The 18,637-nt window shown below is 39.4% G+C and overlaps 1 protein-coding gene across 1 annotated transcript in view; it reads left to right on the top strand.

Moving 5' to 3' along the window:
• Positions 1-16,277, top strand: part of MRPS21 (mitochondrial ribosomal protein S21) — a 26,406-nt gene extending 10,129 nt beyond the window's left edge. Inside the window, exon 2 of the mRNA XM_006902218.1 lies at positions 16,097-16,277. Within this exon, the coding sequence (XP_006902280.1) occupies positions 16,097-16,277 (181 nt within the window). The remainder of the gene's footprint in view (positions 1-16,096) is intronic.
• Positions 16,278-18,637: the final 2,360 nt, after the last annotated feature.

The following is an 18,637-nucleotide window of genomic DNA, read 5'->3' as shown; positions in this document are numbered from 1 at the left end:
TTGGATCTGACTGGTACAGGAGGAGATTGTCCCTCCTTCTTCAGCAGAGCATCTGGTGGACTTGAACCACATGCCTCTGGGATTGCAGTTCAGCTTCTTGCCACTAGTCCACCAGAGCTTGCTGGCATTTCATTGACATTTTAACCATGTTTAACTCTCCAATTCATTGACATCAATTATAATAAGGTTGTTGCAGTCATCGCTTCTGTTTTAATTCTTTTGTTTTTAAATTTTTCTTTTGCTGTTTACTTTTTTCCCCAAAAATATCTTCATCACCCAAGAAACTTTGTACCTATTAAGCACTAACTCATTTTCTTTTTCACTCAGCCCGTGTAAAGCACTAATTTATTTTGTCTTCATTTCACTTATCATAGTAGGTTTTTAAAATTATTATAGTTTTTTATTATTAATATTTTTGTCATTCATATGATAACCAGTTAGGACCCAGTGGGTGAGCCCTTGGACCTGGTGTGAAGATTGATTTACTATTAGAGGTACAAACTGAATTGTCAGTTTGTTGTATTTGGCGAGAACATTCTTCTAATTGGTACAGCACTTGTCTCTCAGTTTACTAGGATATTGAAAGCTATGTTACTGGTGTGTCAAGTGCCACAAAGGTTACCAATGGTGGACAAGTTTTAGTAGAGCTCCTAGATTAAGACAGACTAGGAAGCAGGATTGGCCATCCATTTCTTAAAAAACTGGCCTCTGAAAACCCTATGAACAGTAGAAGAATGCAGATAGTTATAGTATTAGTAGTACAGCTCAGATTGGAAGTCATTCAAAATGATAAATAAGAATGAGATAGATGGAGCATAGGCAGAGACACTTCATGATTAATTTTCATAGACCAAATAGATTTTGTTGTTGTTGTTGTTGTTATGATTATGTGCCTGAGTCTCCTATGACTTTAAGCAACTATGTACAACAGCCCTGAACCCTGCTTTATCTTGAGCCAACTTCATTGTCTCTGACTACTCCCATTACCCCAGTCATTGAGTCAAACCATCTCATTCAGAGTGCTATCCTTACAACCTTCCAAGTACGATATCCCTCTCCAAAGACTGATCCCTCCTTGCAACATGCCCATACTATGTCAAAGTTTCAGATTCTTTGCCTCCAAGGAGTAGCCTGATTTCACCCTCTCCAGGATGAACCTGATTATTCTAGCAGTCCATGGTATATCAGTACTCTTCTTTAGCATCATAGCTCAGAGGCATCAATTCTGCTTCTATCATTCCTAGTTATTGTCCAGCTTTGTGATGCATAGCTTGTAATTGCAAAGACCATGGCCTGGATCAGGTGCATTTTAGTCTCCAGACTGACGTTGTTGCTCTTTTGTAGTCTGGAGATGTCACTGACAGATTTCCCAATGCAGTTCATCTTTTGATTTCCCGGATGCTGGTACCAAGAGTGTTGATTGTGGAGCCAAGCAAACTGAAGCTGATAACAATCTCAATCTTTTCACCATCTGTCTTGGTCCTGCCAGTCAGCCCAGTGGTTAAAATCTTTGTTTTTTTTGATGTTGATTTTGAAGGCTTCAGTAGTTGCTTTTTTAATTTTGAGGGAAGATTCTTTGGTAGGTATTAGATGTTTATCTCATAAACTATATTTTAGCCTCAGGAAAAAGCCATGCAAATATTTCTCTCTTAGACTTATTTTATATACCAGGGCTTTTAAGTTTGCAAGTGTGAGCAGGCTGATGTTGGTGTCTGTCTTCCTACCTCTTAAGCACAGTGTTTTCTGTATTTTTCTATTTTTTCCCTAATTCCTGTCTGGATATTTTTCTATCCATCTTGCTCACACATATCTCAGACCTCTACATATTTCTCCAAACTTTCCGGTAATTAATGGTTTAAAAATTATTCTTTTGACTAATTATCTAAGTTGATAGAGAAAGTGAGGAGGGAGATGGTTAAAACATTACCATGTTTGCAGCACAGACGTGGCCTTACAAAAAAAAATAGCCCATGTGTTGCCCCAGAGAGAGAAAATACCTATCCTATAACCCATAGCCTTCATTGGTGTCCTGGAATGAAAAGGCAGAGAGGGGAGTTTTGCTAGAAAGCCCCGTGTCATTGGCCCCTAAAAGCCAGCACACTAGAGGTACGTTCAGTTGGTCAACTTTGCTGCTGGTAAGTGAGCATCTGGGCTCATTCTGCAAATAGATTTGTCCTCAAGTAGGCCGGCTACACTGACATGTGAGTCTGCCACCTCCAAGTACTCCCAAGCAGCTTGAAGACTTTTACTTAATACCTTGAAATTCATTAATATTGGCAATTGGTTTCCTCCTTTGTGTTAAGTTACCAGGCACTCATATTCCAGGCTACTCTGTTTAATCTTAAAGCTTTTGATTTGCTAGTTCCTAATGTTCTTCCTATTTTTCTCTGTGAATTTTTTTTGGTTTGCGTTCTTTTTTAAAAAAAAATTATTTTATTAGTTTTGATGAACATTTATAAAGATTTTGGATTTCCATTCATTCACTGTTGCACTTTTCCCCCGCCCACCCCTCCCCCCCCAAGTTTGCTCCTCTCTGAAAAGTAAAAGAAAAATTCCTTCATTAGTATACAATCGTCAGCTCCCCCTGTGAGATTTGTTTTTTAAAATATTTTTTATCTATCAACTAATGAATGGATAATTAAGAGGTGGTTTATACATAAAAAACTCATGATAACAGTAGTCATGAAAGCAAAAGATGTTTCACTCTGGGAATTTCTGCTGTCAAGGACTTCTCCAAAGTTCTAAAGAACAATGATTAATGGTTAAAGACTAAAGTGTACCTCATTAAAAAAAATGGTTTTTATATAATACATTTACAGTATATTTCATTCATATACATTGTTTTATGCAATCTTTCATTTATATTGTATTTCATAGTCATATACATTCTATTTTACATTATTTTTTCTAGTTTATTTACAAAATTCAAATATATTGTTTTTCACATTAAATTCTTCCCATTTCCCTCACATCCCCACACCTCTCCACACTCCCCCAGTGAATTTTACAAAGCTTTTCTGGCATCATTTTCTGTTAGAGATCAAGTTGAGTAGATACCTTTTGGTGCAGAGAATCTGGAATATTTAAGTGTAATCTCTGCCTTTGGTAAGATGAGTGGAATTTGCATAATGCGAGAGGAATCCTCACTTGACATCTTAGAATTTAATTAACTTATGCTTTGGAAGTTGTTCCCACATTGCTAGGAACACCATTTACCTATTCCATCATTGTGCTGTGGCCTGCTGATCTTGTGGTTCTTTCTCTCCCTCCACCCTTGTATTCTTAAGTTAAAATTTTTCCCTTGTCTTGCCTCTTTGCCTGACAGACAACACAAGCACTGTTAGATGATCAAGCCTGGTTTAAAACCCTTTGAAACATTAGGTTACTTATGTATCTACAATCTTCCTTTTGTACCTTTTGAAATTTTCTTCCTAATTTTGAACAGACTCTGGAACTTCGGTGGCCTAGGGAGTTGTACTACCAATCCAAAGGTGACACCTCTCTGGCAGTTCAAATTCACCAATTGCTTCTTGGGGGAAAAAGATGGGCAGTCTCCTCTTGTGCAACTTATAGCCTCTGAAAACCCTCTGGAGGGTCAGCTGCGAGATGTTTCTGACTCAGTGGTGCCTAACAACAACAGCAGCATTGTAAGGTTTATGGCACAAGTTATTAAAGATAAAACTAGAAAGATAGGGATGAATCTTGATTTGTTTAGGGCTTTGAGTTTAAAACAGTATCTCTGAACAGTAGTTCTAAAACAGTAAGTAGCTTGAGAGCTAGTTTATACATTGGAGTCACTTGAGCATCTTTTAAAAAGAAACCAAAATGATAATAGCTTCTCTCTCATTACGGTTTCATTTGTCTGGAGTTTGGCATGGGGTTTGGAGTTTTTCCCCACTATGATCTTCATAGGAGTGGCATCCACTTCGTAAGCTAGAGGCCTCTGGAAACTCTCTTATAAATGTACAGAAATGATGTTAATTATAGAACAGAGTTCAGGTCTTTTGTGCAAAGCTTGCTGTGAGCCATATTCGACTTGACAATACTTGACCACTGCTAAATGAGACTAGTGCTGTTATATCTGGAGGAACATTCTTCCACTTTGCACATCCCTCTTTGTCAATGTACTATATGAGGTAACCTGGGTTTGCTATGATGCTGAACTTTGTGCCATGGGGATATCAAATATCATAATATTTTCCCATGGTGGACAGTGTTTGGTGGAGCTCCCAGTTGTAAAACAGGTTGGGAAGCAGGAGTGGCATCCACTTCCTAAACCACATGCCTCTGGAAACTCTATGAACTTGGAGAAACAATGATAGCTATGGAAAGGCATTAGATCTCTTGTTTATACAGTGAGTCAACCTCGACTCAACAGCAATCAACAAGACGACGACAACATGATCTTCAAGTGATTCAAATGTGTACAAGTCTGAAAAGCACTGGATTAGGCTTTTTTGTATGTGGGGAATGGGGGTTTTTAGGACCACAGTGGGACAATCTAATTTATCCTTGAGGACAGTAATTGGTGTAGGGAAAAGCCAAAACCTAGCAGAGAGTACCAGAGGAATGTCTGTCTCTGTTTCATTGACTATCCAAAGGCATTTGACTATGGATTACAAAAAACTGTGGCTGACTCTGAGAAGAATGGGAATCCCAGAACATTTGATTGTGCTTATGTGAAACCTACACTTGGACCAGAAGCCGGTTGTCAGAACAGAGCAAGGAAACACTGCATGGTTCAAAATTGAGAAGGGAATGTGCCAGGGATGTGTACTACCTCCATACCTTTTTAATCTATATGCAGAACAGATTATCCCTGAGACTGGGCTGTATGAGGAAGACTGTGACATCAGGACTGGAGGTAGACTTATCAAGAAACTGATTTATGCAGATGACACAAACCTGCTTGCTGAAACTGAGGAGGACCTGAAGTGTTGCTGCAGAAGATCAAGGACTACAGCCTTCAATATGAATTGAAGCTCAACATCAAGAAAACAAAGATTCTTATCACTAGGCCTATTGATAGCATTATGAAAAATTGTGAAGGGATTTAGATTGTTAACATCTTTAGTTTTCTTGGATCCACAATCAGCACTCTTGATACCAGCAGCCAGGAAATAAAAAGATTAATTACATTGGAAAAGTCTGTTGTCAGAGACTTTTCCAGAGAACTGAAAAGCAGTGACATCAGTCTGGAGACTAAGGTATACCTGATCCAGGCTGTAGTCTTCACAGTTGCTTGTTATGTGTCAGAGTGCTTGATAATGACTAGCGTGATAGAGAATTGATGCCTTTGACCTGTGGTGCTGGAGAGGAGTATTGAGTATACCACGGACTGCCAGGAGAACAAACAGGCTCATTCTGGAGAGGGTAAAACCAGGCTGCTCCTTAGAGGCAAGGATTCTGAGGCTTTGTCTGACATGCTTCAGGCATGTTGCAAAGAGGGACCAGTCCTTGGAGAGGGACGTCATGCTTGGAAGTTTAGAGGGACAGAGAGAGAGGAAGACCATCAATGAGATGGATTAACTCAGTGACTGGAGTATTGAAGGTAGGTGTGTCAGAGACAGTGAAGTTGGCTCAGAATAGAGCAGGTTTCAGGGCTAATGTACATAGGGTCTCTATGACTTGGTGGCACATAACAACAACAACTGTTGTTAAGTTGATTCCAACTCAGAAATTTTGTAGAAGCGTAGAACTCCTACATCTTTCTCATTTGGAGTGGCTGGAAGATTTGAACCATCAATCTGTTGGTTACCAGCCAAACACTTTTAACCATTGTGCCACAGGACTCCTCGCTGTGGAAGAATAGAATAGAAATAGGGCAACTTACTTAGCCTTCACATTTCCAATCCTTTCGGAAAACTTAATAACTGTTTTTTTGGTCTTTCAACTCCAAGTTAAGTATGACTGCTGTCTACTCCTGTAGCAGTGCTTTCCTTCTCTTTGCACCTGTCACACTAGTCATCAGACCAGGGAACCATCTCACTTTTCTCTCCCTAGTGCTTACAAACATAATGTCTGGCACAGAGTTTGAATCTTTAAAAAACATTATGGGTATGAGGGCAGTGACACCTGGCCTCTGAACTTCACAGTCTTTATCAGCAACTCATTTTCTTTTAGGTTGGATGTGCTTTTCCACCCACACTCCAAACATTTTCCTCTAACAATTGTAATATTAACCATCACTTGCACTGTACTCATTACTTCTCTGCTGGGTTTGACAGCTCGTTGTAATGGCCACACACAATTCATAGACAATACACATAATTACAAAGTTTATTAGGGAAGTAATTAGTTACAGTTCAGGTTTAGGAACATTTAAGATGTAGTTCTTCAGGACAGCATCCTCTCAGGTTTGCTCAGAGACATTCTGACCTTTAACCTCACAGCTAGGCCTCTTCTTAGGCAAGAGCTAATTATGTACTAAGGGACATTGACTCTCCCCACTCTAATTCTGCCAGTGAGCATAGGCCACAAGGTTCTCAGCTGTGTCTCTCTAGGTTAGGAGACCTAACTCCTCTACACATGCCCACAGTACCCACTCCTCCGGAAGTACTTAACTTTCTCACTCTAGATCAGAAGCCCACAGCTCACGCACTCTCACTGCTGCTACTGCTTTTACACTAGCCACCATTTGTTGTCTCTGTGTTAAACTTTCTACTCTGGTCTGAACAGGAGTCTCTAGGCAAGGGATGTGTTGAACTTTGGCTCAGTGTTAGGCTCGTAAAATTGCAAAACTGACCAATTCTCATGTTGGCATTCTACATGCCTTATTTGCATGGTCTCACCCTAATGGGTACCATGGGCCTTATTTACAGTATTTGCAAGCTATTCAGTACCTTTGTTGGGCCACAAATGCTTGACATTTGCGTAATTTTCCCATCCATGTAGTAAAGATTTAGAAGAGACACATCAGATATTTCATTGTATAGCAAAATCCCTTAAGTATGTACTGATTTAATGAGCTGTGTGATAATTATTGCAATAATCTAGGCACTGGATGATGAGGACCATTCTTAGAACTGTAGTCATTAGATGTGGTGTAGATGTTTTAGATGAGTTCATCATCTTCATGGTCAGTGGCCACTGCCAGATACAATCAATACTTTTTTGCATTTATAACTTGATAGTGGGCTTCACCTAATCTTCTATGGCTACCATGTTCTCATTATGCATAAACGGGAAAGGTAATTTGCCAGCTTTATTTAGGCTGAACCGAGAATTCATGGATATGCTTGATAGACACTCAGAGGCCACAAAAGCATATTTTTTTGGGCCAACTTTATTCCTGACTTTTTACATTTTTAAAAATTTAATATTAATTTCAATGACAATTTACAGAGACTTTGGATTTCCATTCATTCACTGTTGCACTTTTCTCCCCTCCCAGCCCTCCCCCCAGTACACTACCCTCTTGGAAAAGTATAAGAAAAATTCTTTCATTGTTTTATAATCCCTCTCCCCAGATCCACTCCACTATACAGCCTTTGCTCTGGACTCCTGTCATGACAAAAATACCTAATTTCCCTCTTAAACAGTTTTCTCCCTCATCTGTTTCAATGCAGTATACATTATTGAACCCATCCTTCTCAGTCTTCTCCCAACCCCGATGTCAGTCCTGTTTTACAACAGTGGCACCATGCAGTATTTGTCCTTTTGTGACTAAGATACTTCACTCAGCATAATGTCCCCCAGGGTCACCCATTTTGAATAATATTGCATGAGTTCCTTGTTTTTCAGTGCAGCATAGTATTCCATTGTGCGAATATACCACAGCTTCTCTATTCATTCGTTTGTTAATGGGCACTTAGGTTGTTTCCAACTCCTTACTATTGTGAACAAAACCGTGATAAACCTGGGTGTGCGTATATCTGCTTGGATGTCAATTATGGTCTCTTTGAGTTATATTCCCAGCAGTGGAATTGCTGGGTCAAATGGTATCTCCATTTGCAACTTTTTTAGAAAGTGCCATACTGTCTTCCACAGTGGTTACACCATTTTACACTCCCACCAACAGTGAATAAGGGTTCCAGTTTCTCCCCAACCTTGCCAGCATTTGTTGCTTGCTGTTCTGTTAAATTTTGCTATTCTGACTGGAGTGAGATGATATCTCATAGTTGTTTTGATTTGCATCTCTCTTAGAGCTAGTTATTTTGAACATTTCTTCATGTGTGTGTTTGCCGTCTGAATGTCTTCTTTGGTGAAGTATGACTTCCTAAGTTTAGTTTCTTCAGTGCTTTTATGTCTGTATGTTTGATACACCCAGCCTTGGCTTCATCACACTGCTTCTAATTCACAAAGACACATGGATATCTTGGGATGTGACATATGGGGATTAGGCTAAAGCCTGAGAAGTTTTTGTCCCTTTGGTGATCAGAATTCTTCAAGCTGATCTGCATTTCCAACATTTCCAAAACAAAAACTTCTTGGATTTCCACTAATTCCTAACCTCCTGCACTGCTTTGTAGAGAGTTTCTCAGAAACTTCACTGTTCTTGGTTCCTAACACCATAGTAGCTAGAAAATTACTTTTTCTAAAAAGTACTAAAATTACTTTAAAAAAAACTCTAGTAGATCATTCTATTATGCATCAAATTTGAGACTCACTGATGAAAGTTTAAGGAGCATTTGTTATTATTAGGTGCCATTGAGTAAACTCCCAACTCCTAGCTCTCTGTATACTGTGTGCATCAAATCAAAACCATGCCTGATCCTACACTGTCCTTAGTCTTCATTGTGCTTAAGCCCTTTGTTGTTGTCACTCTGAAGATCTTCCTCTTTTTTTGCTGACTTTTCCAAGCATAATGTTCCTTTCCAAGGAGTGAACCTCCAAATAACATGCCCAAAGTATGTGAGGCAACGTCTCAATGATCTTTGCTTCTAATGAGCACTCTAGCTGCACTTCTAAAACAGATTTCTTTCTTCTTTTCACAGTCCCAGTATTTAATATTCATTGCCGGCATCACAATTCAAGGGCATCAGTTCTTCTTTGATCTTCCTTTTTCTTTGTCCAACTTTCACATGCATATGAAACAATTAAAAATACCATGACTTAGGTCAAGTGCACCTCAGTCTTTAAACTGATATTCTTTAAAGAGGTCCTTGACAGTTGATTTGTTCATTTACAATATACTATTTGATTTCTTGATTGTAGCACCCGTGGGTCCTGATCATAGATTTGAGTAAAATGAAATCCTTGGCAGCATCAGTCTTTTCTCCATTATCATATTGGGCTACTAACAGAAAGGTCAGAGTCAGCAGTTGGAATCCACCAGCTAATCCACAAGAGAAAGATGGGCAGTCTCTTCTCCAGCATTGGAGACCATGGTGGAGATCACTAGGAGCTGGAACCAACTTGATGGCTATGGGCAGAATATTGAATGATTCAGGAAGCATTAAAAGAAGATGGAAAGAGTATATAGAGTCACTGTACCAAAAAGAATTGACTGACACAGAAGAATCTCAGGAAACAACATATGATCAAGAGGTAGTGGTGATGAAGGAGGAAGTTCAGGGTGCCCTAAAGGACTCAGCAAAAAAAAAAAAAATAAAGCCCCAGGAATTGATGGAATACAAATTGATGTATTTCAACAAATAGATGCTGCCCTGAATGTGCTCACCAGTTTGTGCCAAGAAATCTGGAGGACAGTTATGGAAGAGGTCCCTATTTATTCCCATTCAGAAAAAAGGTGACCTGACAAAGTGTGGAAGTTATCGAACAATATCACTCATATCATATGAAGCAAAGTTTTGCTGAAGATTATCCAGAAACTTATATTGACAGAGAACTACCAGAAATACAAGCTGGGTTCAGAAGAAGTTGTGGCACTGGAGACATTATTGCCAATGTCAGATGGATCTTGGCAGAAAGCAAGGAGTACAAAAAGAATGTCTATCTGTGCTTTTTTGACTGTGTGAATAACAACAGATTGTGGCTAACCTTGAGGAAAATGGGAATCCCAGAACACCTGATTGTGCTTATGCAAAACCTATACTTGGACTAGGAAGCAGTCCTCAGAGCAAAGAAACATTGCATGGTTTAAAATCAGGAAAAGAGTGTGTCAGGGATGCATCCTTTCTCCATACATTTTCAATCTATATGCAGAACAGATCGATCAGGAAGCTGGGCTTTATAAGGAGGAATGTGGCATCAGGATTGGAGGAAGACTCTCAACAACCAACCATCTGCAGATGACGTAACCTTGCTTGTGGAAAGTGAGAAGGACCTAAAGCGCTTGCTGCCTAAGGTCAAGGACTATAGTCTTCAATATGGATTGAAGCTCAACATGAAGAAGACAAAGATTCTTACCACTGAAGAGATTGAGGTTGTTAATATTTCAGCTTGCTCGGCTGCACAATTAATAGTCTTGGCACCAGCAGTCAAGAAATCAAAAGACAAATTGCATTGGGAAAATTTCCTGTCAGGGACCCCTCCAGAGAACTGAAAAGCAGTGATGTCAGTCTAGAGAATAAGGTGCACCCGATCCAGTCCATGGTCTTCGTAATTACTTAATATGCATCTGAGAGTTGGACAATGACTAAAGATGACAGAAGAAGAATCAGTGTCTTCAAGTTGTGGTACTGGAGACGTCTTGAACATACTATGGACTGCCAAGAAAACAAATAGATTTGTCTTGAAGAGAGTGAAAACAAGTTTCTCCTTGGAGGCTAGGTTTTTGAACCTCTGTTTTACATATCTTGGGCACATGGCCAGGAGGGACAATCCCTGGAGAATGACATCATGCTTGGAAATGTGGAAGAACAATGCAGGAGAGGAAGACCCCAGATTAGATGAATTGACTGAGGCAATGGGGTTTGTGTGTTGCAATCAGTGCCTGCCTCAGGACCAATCAGGCTTCAAAGCTGTTGACATAGGGTTGCTATGGGTCACAGGAGACTCAAAGGCACATACCACCACCACCAATGGTTAAAAGAATCATTCATTTAAAACGAAACATAATGTTCTTTAAAACCTGGAAGGATACCAGTATATAAAGGTAAACTGAGGAAGAAAGCTAGCAGAGATGCTGTGTAGGTTATAAGACTGTAGTGTTGGCCCCGGCTGACTACTGCGCATGACTGTATTTCCAAGAACCTGAATTAATCTGCTTCTGGGGATTTGCAGCAACTCCCCTAGCTCTCCATCCCACTAAAACCTAGACAGACTGATGTGTACGATATGATTCTCTATTGTTAATAGCTGCTGTCAAGTTAGCTGTGATTCATAGCAGTCTTGGTACAACAGAACAAAATCCTGCCCAATCCTACACCATGATCACAGTCACTACTGTGCCCATTGTTGGAGTCACTGTGTCAATCTATTTTTTTGAGGGTTGGGATCTTTTACTGACCTTCTGCTAAGTATACTTTCTCCAGAACTTTTCCCTCTTGATAACATACCCAATTTTTGTAAGACAGTCTCACCATCCTCATTTGTCACGTGCATTCTGACAATACATCTTCCAAAACAAATTCGTTCTTTTGTCAGACTGTGGCACACTCAGTGTTCTTCCCCAACACATCTGTAGTAGTCTAGAGATGTTAAGCAGCAGAAGCCTAGGAGATGGTATCATAGGACAGGTCTATCCATGTGTAGTCATATTTCTAAGTCAGTGCAAGCCCAATTATTTACAGGTTTGTGTTAATGTTGTCATCTTGAACTTTGTGGTATAACATAAGAACAAAAAACACAGCCTCATCTTATGCCATTATTGAACACAGGAGTTCTTTCCCTAGTCTGTTGCCACTAACACAGATGGATTGCAAAATCAAAAAACTTTATTGCAGATCTGTAATAAAAAAGAGATAAATATGCAGATCCTCTCAAACACTAACTTTTTAAAAAAATTATTATTAATTTCAATGAAAATTTACAGAGACTTTGGATTTCCATTCATTCATTCTTTTCTCCCCTCCCAACCCCACCCCCTATACACTACCCTCTTGGAAAAGTAAAAGAAAAATTCTTTCATTGTTTTACAATCCCTTCCCCCAGGTCCACTCCACTATGCAGCCTTCATTCTGGACTCCGGTCATGACAAAAATACCTAATCACATATCCCTTTTAAACAGTTTTCTCCCTCATCTGTTTCAATGCAGTATACATTATTGAACCCATCCTTCTCAGTCTTCTCCCAACCCCGAGGTCAGTCCTGCTTTACAACAGTGGCACCATGCAGTATTTTATTTGTCCTGTTGTGACTAAGATACTTCACTCAGCATAATGTCCCCCAGGGTCACCCATTTTGAATAATATTGCACGAGTTCCTTGTTTTTCAGTGCAGCATAGTATTCCGTTGTGTGAATATACCATAGTTTCTCTATCCATTCGTTTGTTAATGGGCACTTAGGTTGTTTCCAACTCCTTACTATTGTGAACAAAGCCGTGATAAACATGGGTGTGCATATATCTGCTTGGATGTCAATTATGGTCTCTTTGGGGTATATTCCCAGTAGTGGAATTGCTGGGTCAAATGGTATCTCCATTTGCAACTTCCTGAGAATGTGCCATACCGCCTTCCCCAGTGGTTGCACCATTTTACATTCCCACCAACAGTGAATAAGGGTTCCAGTTTCTCCACAACCTCGCCAGCATTTGTTGCTTGCTGTTCTGTTAAATTTTGCTATTCTGAATGGAGTGAGATGATATCTCATAGTTGGTTTGTTTTTTTTTTGTGTTTTTTTTTATTTTATTATTTTTGTGTGAGTGTACCGTCAAATCAGATCTGACTGGTACAGGAGGAGACTGCCCCTCCTTCCGTGGCAGAGCTTCTGGTGGCTCATAGTTGTTTTGATTTGCACCTCTGTTAGAGCTAGGGATTTTGAACATTTCTTCATGTGCTTGCTTGCCGTCTGAATGTCTTCTTTGGTGAAGTATCTATTCATATCCTGTGCCCATTTTTTAATTGGATTATTTACCTTTATCTTGTGGTGAAAAACTAACTTCTCTTCTTACGGTGGTCATTGTTTTTTATACTTGGATTAGTTGTAAATCTTTTTTACATACTAGTATTACTAGTTCAAAGCTACAGAATTTACATTCAAAGAGAACAATTTATAATTATTAGTAAACAAACAACTTGTGATATTGTTTACATATGACTAACAATTTCAAAGACATAAATGCTAGCTAAGGAAAGATACATTTACCCTCTTGGTAAATGGACAGCTTAAGGTACAGTTCACATATTATTGAGAAAAATACAACTTTAAGATTCTTACATATAACTTCTAGTTAACACAAAAATTGGGATACAGTTTAAAAATTACTGAGAAAAGACATGCTAATTCAATGAAAGATGCATTTCTCTCCTTGGTAAACAGATAGCTTAAGGTACCCTGTATGACGATGGAGTAGTTACACAAGGTCTGAGGACTAAACAAATGTTAATTAGATGGTTGGACCAGTTTTGCAGGCTGGAGGAACCAATGTCAGTTTTACAACTATACCATATGTTTGAATAATCCTGAACTTATTAATACTATCCTGTCCCCATCCTCTCAGTTGCTGTGCTTGAGCCCATTGCTGTAGCCATTGTGTAATTCCATCTTGCGTTCTTCTTTTTTACTGACCTTTTACCAAGTGTGGTGTCCATCCCCAGGAACTGGCCCCTCCTGACAATATGAAAGTATAAGTAGACTTGTTATCCTTGCCTCCAGAAAGTATTTTTGCTGCACTTTTCCCGAGGCAGATTTATTTGTTATTTTGTCCATTCATGGTATTTTCAGTACCCATTGCCAAAATCACAATTCTAAGTCCTCAGTTATTTGGGTCTTCCTTACCCATTCATCTTTGCATATGTGCATGTCTTTGTTGTTTGCTGTTGAAGTTAGAACCATAACTGACCATCTAGCAGATTTCAGAGGCAGTAAATCCTATGGGAGGAGATTGCCCATCCTTCATCTTCAGGGCATCTGGTGGATTCGAACCATGTGCCTTTGGGATTGCAGCACAGATTCTTACCACTAGGCCAACAGACATTCATATGAGACAACTGAAAATACATCATGCTGCTGTGGACACTTTTGAAAGTGTAAATTCTTTTATTCTGCATTCATTACCTTACAGTTAAATAATATTCTCTCAGCCTCCTTACTTAATTATGACTTATTTGGCCTGCTATTTGCATATAATAAAGGGACTGGATAAAGAAGAATAGGTTTCAGGGAAACAATGCCAGGAATGGAAATCAAAAGTAGAAGCTACTTCCAGACTTTATAAACTACCGATGAGGGTGAAGGCCCTAGGAAAGGAGACAAATCTCAGATTGAAGCCAGATATGCTAAGAGCCTAGTTAGTGGTTTGGTTAAAGAATATACCCGTGTGTCCTCATAGCTTAGTAAGAATGAAAGGATAAGTTTGAAAAGTTATAAGATTGTTATAAATCCAATGAGAAACATTGTATTGCAAGGAATTAAGTAAAGTAGGCTTTGTTTTCATGGATTTTACAGCCTAATAAAGGAGATATTTGTATAAATAGTGGCATGACAGAATGAAATAACTACTAAATAAATGTCCAGTAAAATAAAGTGTTTTCAGGGAATAGTCAGCAAAGTATTGTGGTTGGAACTTTTTAAAAAAATTTTATTATTTTTGTGTAAGTGTACCATCAAATCAGATCTGACTGGTACAGAAGGAGATTGTCCCTCCTTCCCTGGCAGAGCATCTGGTGGATTTGAACCATGCGCCTCTGGGATTGTAGTTGCAGCTCCTTACCACTAGGCCACCAGAGCTCCCCTGGTTGGAACTTTTGATACATAGACTGATGGTAGTTGAGGCTAGATTGTTATGTTCCCATTTGGATCAAAGGAGGGCCACCTCATTTAGTCCTAGAAATTTCTCAGACCTTTAGACTTCAACAGTAATGAGTTATTAAATGCAGTAGTGAAGGAACTGTATTCCTCACTAAGGCCCAAATAGGAATAACCTTGTTGTTATGTGCCATTGAGTCACCTGTGACTCATAGCTGCTACCCTATGTACAACAGTGTTGAACCTTGCCCTATCCTGAGCCAGTCTCACAGATTCCAGTGCATCTAATCCTATTGCACCAATTATTTGTGCCATTCCATCTCATCCAGAGTCTTCCTTTCATGTACTGCCCCTCCATCCTTCAAAGCATCATGTCCTCCTCCAAGGACTGGTCCCTCCTGGCCACATGCCCAAAGTGAAACAGCTTCAAAACCCTGGTGTCTAAGCAGAAGCTTGGTTTCACCCTTTTTAAGACAGACCTGTTGGTTCTCCTGGTGGTCCATGATATATTCAATTTTTTTTTTCAGTACCACAACTCAAAGGCATCAATTCTTCTGTCATCCTTAGTCATTGTCTAACTCTCTGTAGTATAGCATGTAATTGTAAAGACTATGGCCTGGATTAGGCGCACCTTAGTCATGACTGTCATCATTGCTCCTCAGCACTCTGGAGAGGTCCCTGACTGCAGATTTTCCCAGTACAATTCATCTTTTGATTTCCTAACTGCTGGTGCCAAGATGTTGATTGTGAAGCTGAGAAAGCTGAAATTGTTAACAGTCTCAACCTCTTAGTGGATTTTTTTTTCCTTATTAGAAATGATGACCTCTCACCTCATTTGAAGTTTTTTAAATGATTCTGTATTGAGAAATTTTTTTATAGGGAGCCATTATTACAGGACTGTGTCAAATCAGGGGAAGGAAAAATATTGAGAACATGGCCCTGTCAGCTCCTCAAGGATAAAGACCATATAAATCATGTAATTAATTGTGCTTTTGTTTTCCCACAAATGCCTACTTAGAGGATTGAGGGAGCTCTGGAGGCATAGTCTATATAGAGACATGCTGCTAACCCAAACGCAGTGTCTTTCTGGGGTTCAAATTCATCATTGCTCTGAGGGAAACGATGGGCCAGTCTCTTCTATGCTATTTACATCCTGAAAAACCTGCTGAGTGAGCTGAGTCAGTACCAACTCAAAGGCGATGAGTTTATCTGTACATGGTTAGTACCATCTAGGTACCCCTTCCACTGTGAGTATTAGTTGCTTGGTCAGTTGAGTTGTGACTGTTTGTGAAACTAAAGAATAATAATGAGCCTAAGCCTCTGATTTCATTGCTTTTATACAGAATCCTCAGCATGGATGGGCTCATTGAAGACATTAAGCGAAGGAGATACTATGAGAAGCCCTGCCGCAAGCGACAGCGGGAAAGCTATGAGACCTGCCGACGGATCTACAACATGGAAATGGCCAGAAAAATCAACTTCCTGATGCGAAAGAATCGGGCAGATCCATGGCAGGGCTGCTAAGGCAGTTTGTGTCTCCACTTGTTTTTTTCTTGCATCCATATTCTCTTACTATTCTCAACAATAAACTCAGTCACTTGTATGCAAGAAGACCTGCAAATACAGAGATAATCCGACTGGTCATCAATGGACGATGTCTTTTATTAAAGTAAAAGAAATTAAGTCAAAAAAGTAGTCTAGGAGCAATGAGGAAATAATCTAACATGTAGTAGAAATACCTACTGTTTCTTACATGTTATAGTAAAACTCAAAACAAGATGTTATTAGTGAAGCATCTGTTACACTTTACAGAACCTCCCTCCTCCCCAAACCATTAGGTAAAGAGAAGGGGAAGCATATATATGGAATAAATTCTGAAACATCCAACAAGCTGCCTAAAGTGACAGAATTCTTATCCAAAAAAATCCCTAAGACAGATTTAACCTAATGTTCATTTCTTGGTTTCTGTTATTTGGTGTTTTTTTTTAAAGAATTTTTTTTCATTGTTGAATATTTTCTTCCCCCCCTTTCTTCTATCTCCCCCAATCCACCCTACAATGCACCCCTTGTTCCAGATTGTTGTCATACATATGACTAATCATATATTCCTTTCAGACGGTTCTTCACCTCATCTGTTCTAATGCAGTGTTCATTATCTAGCCACTCTACATTCTCTCCTGAATGCCCCCCAAGTCCTTTTTTAGAACAGCGGTGTTATGCGATTTTGTTATTTGGTAGAAAAGAATTAAAGTTTGTTGGTAGGAAAAAGAGAAAATGTTGAGAGGAAGAGTCCAGAGATAGAAATAGTTGAGTCGTCAGGGAACTTAACTGAAGTGTAGACATTCTGGAACTTTCTGATCCTCATTGGAGTGGGACCCTGCAATCTAATTTAACAAACCTTATAGATGATTCTGATGTGTACTAAAGTCAGCCTTACTGCCCTAGAGTCCTCACAATCCAGGTGGAGATTACACAGACACCTTCACCTTTCCAAGATTGGAACTCAGGTATATAACTTGCCAGCTGAAGGCAACAGACCTCTTTGGGAGGACTAGCTGTCCTTTTTCTATGGTCTCTTTCCTCTGGCCCTAGTCCCCTGCCAGCCATATGCTTTTATAAGGAAAATTGTCACCACCTGCGTAATAGAGCAGCCAAGAAGGCAGAGGCGACTAGCCCACCCCTCCTCAGCCAGGCTGCAAGTCTCAGCAATAGGTTTTAAAAGGAAATTCACAGAACCACTGCCAAGCCACCTACCTCTCTAGATTGCTGATGTTCCAACATTGCCCCCTTGTGATAAAAAGGAGCAGTTTCCTCTGACCGGAATCCTTAAAATTGTTTCCCCCTTTTATAGTTAGCATTTTTAATTAAATAAGCCTTGTGAGAAGGTATTCTGGAACCACAGTGATCCTGTCTCTCATGAACAGTAAAGTTCATTGTGACAAATAAAGTAGATTATTGGGCATCCATGGCTATAACTTGAAAGAAGATCTTATCTTTGCCCTCTGGAAACCTGTGTTGTGGTTGGAGAAATTCTGTATACAGCTACTTTCCCCCCCTTCTTCTTTATTATTTTTTCTTTTTATTATTATTAATTTTAATGAAAGTTTACAGAGACTTTAGATTTCCATTCATTGTTGCACTTTTCTCTCTGCCCACCCCTTCCCACATGTTTGCTCTTTTTGAAAAGTAAAAGAAAAATTGTTTATTATACAATACCTCCCCCCAATCCGCTCCACTATGCAGCCTTTATTCTGGACTCCTGTCATGACAATAATACCTAATCATATATCACTTTTAAACAGTACTCTCCTTTATCTGTTTCTTTGCAGCATACATAATTTATCCCATCTTTCTCAGTCTTCCCGCAACCCCAATGTCAGTCCTGTTTTACAACAGTGGTGCTATGCAATATTTGTCCTTTTGTGACTGAGATATTTCACTCTGCGTAATGTCCCCCAGGGTCACCCATTTTGTATAATGCATGAGTTCCTTGTTTTTCAATGCAGTGTAGTGTTCCATTGTGTGAATATACTACAGTTTCTCTATCCATTTGTTTGTTGATGGGCACTTAGGTTGCTTCCAACTTTGCTGTTATGAACAAAGCCACGATAAACATGGGTGTGCATATATCTGTTTGGGTGGCAGTTATGGTTTCTTTGGGATATATTCCCAGTAGTGGAATTGTTTGGTCAAATGGTATTTCTATTTGCAACCTTTTGAGAAAATGCCACACTGCCTTCAATAGTGGTTGCATTATTTTACACTCCCACCAACAGTGAGTAAGGGTTCCAGTTTCTCCACAACCTCACCAGCATTTGTTGTTTGCTACTCTGTTAAATTTTGCTATTCTTACTGGGATGGCGATGATATCTTAGAGTTATTTT

The sequence above is a fragment of the Elephantulus edwardii genome, unplaced genomic scaffold (assembly GCF_000299155.1).
Source record: "Elephantulus edwardii isolate Elephantulus edwardi_28Jun2011 unplaced genomic scaffold, EleEdw1.0 scaffold00384, whole genome shotgun sequence".
Taxonomy (NCBI): Eukaryota; Metazoa; Chordata; class Mammalia; order Macroscelidea; family Macroscelididae; genus Elephantulus; species Elephantulus edwardii.
Note: the sequence above shows the minus strand (reverse complement) of the source record. Positions and strands in the feature narration are given on the sequence as shown.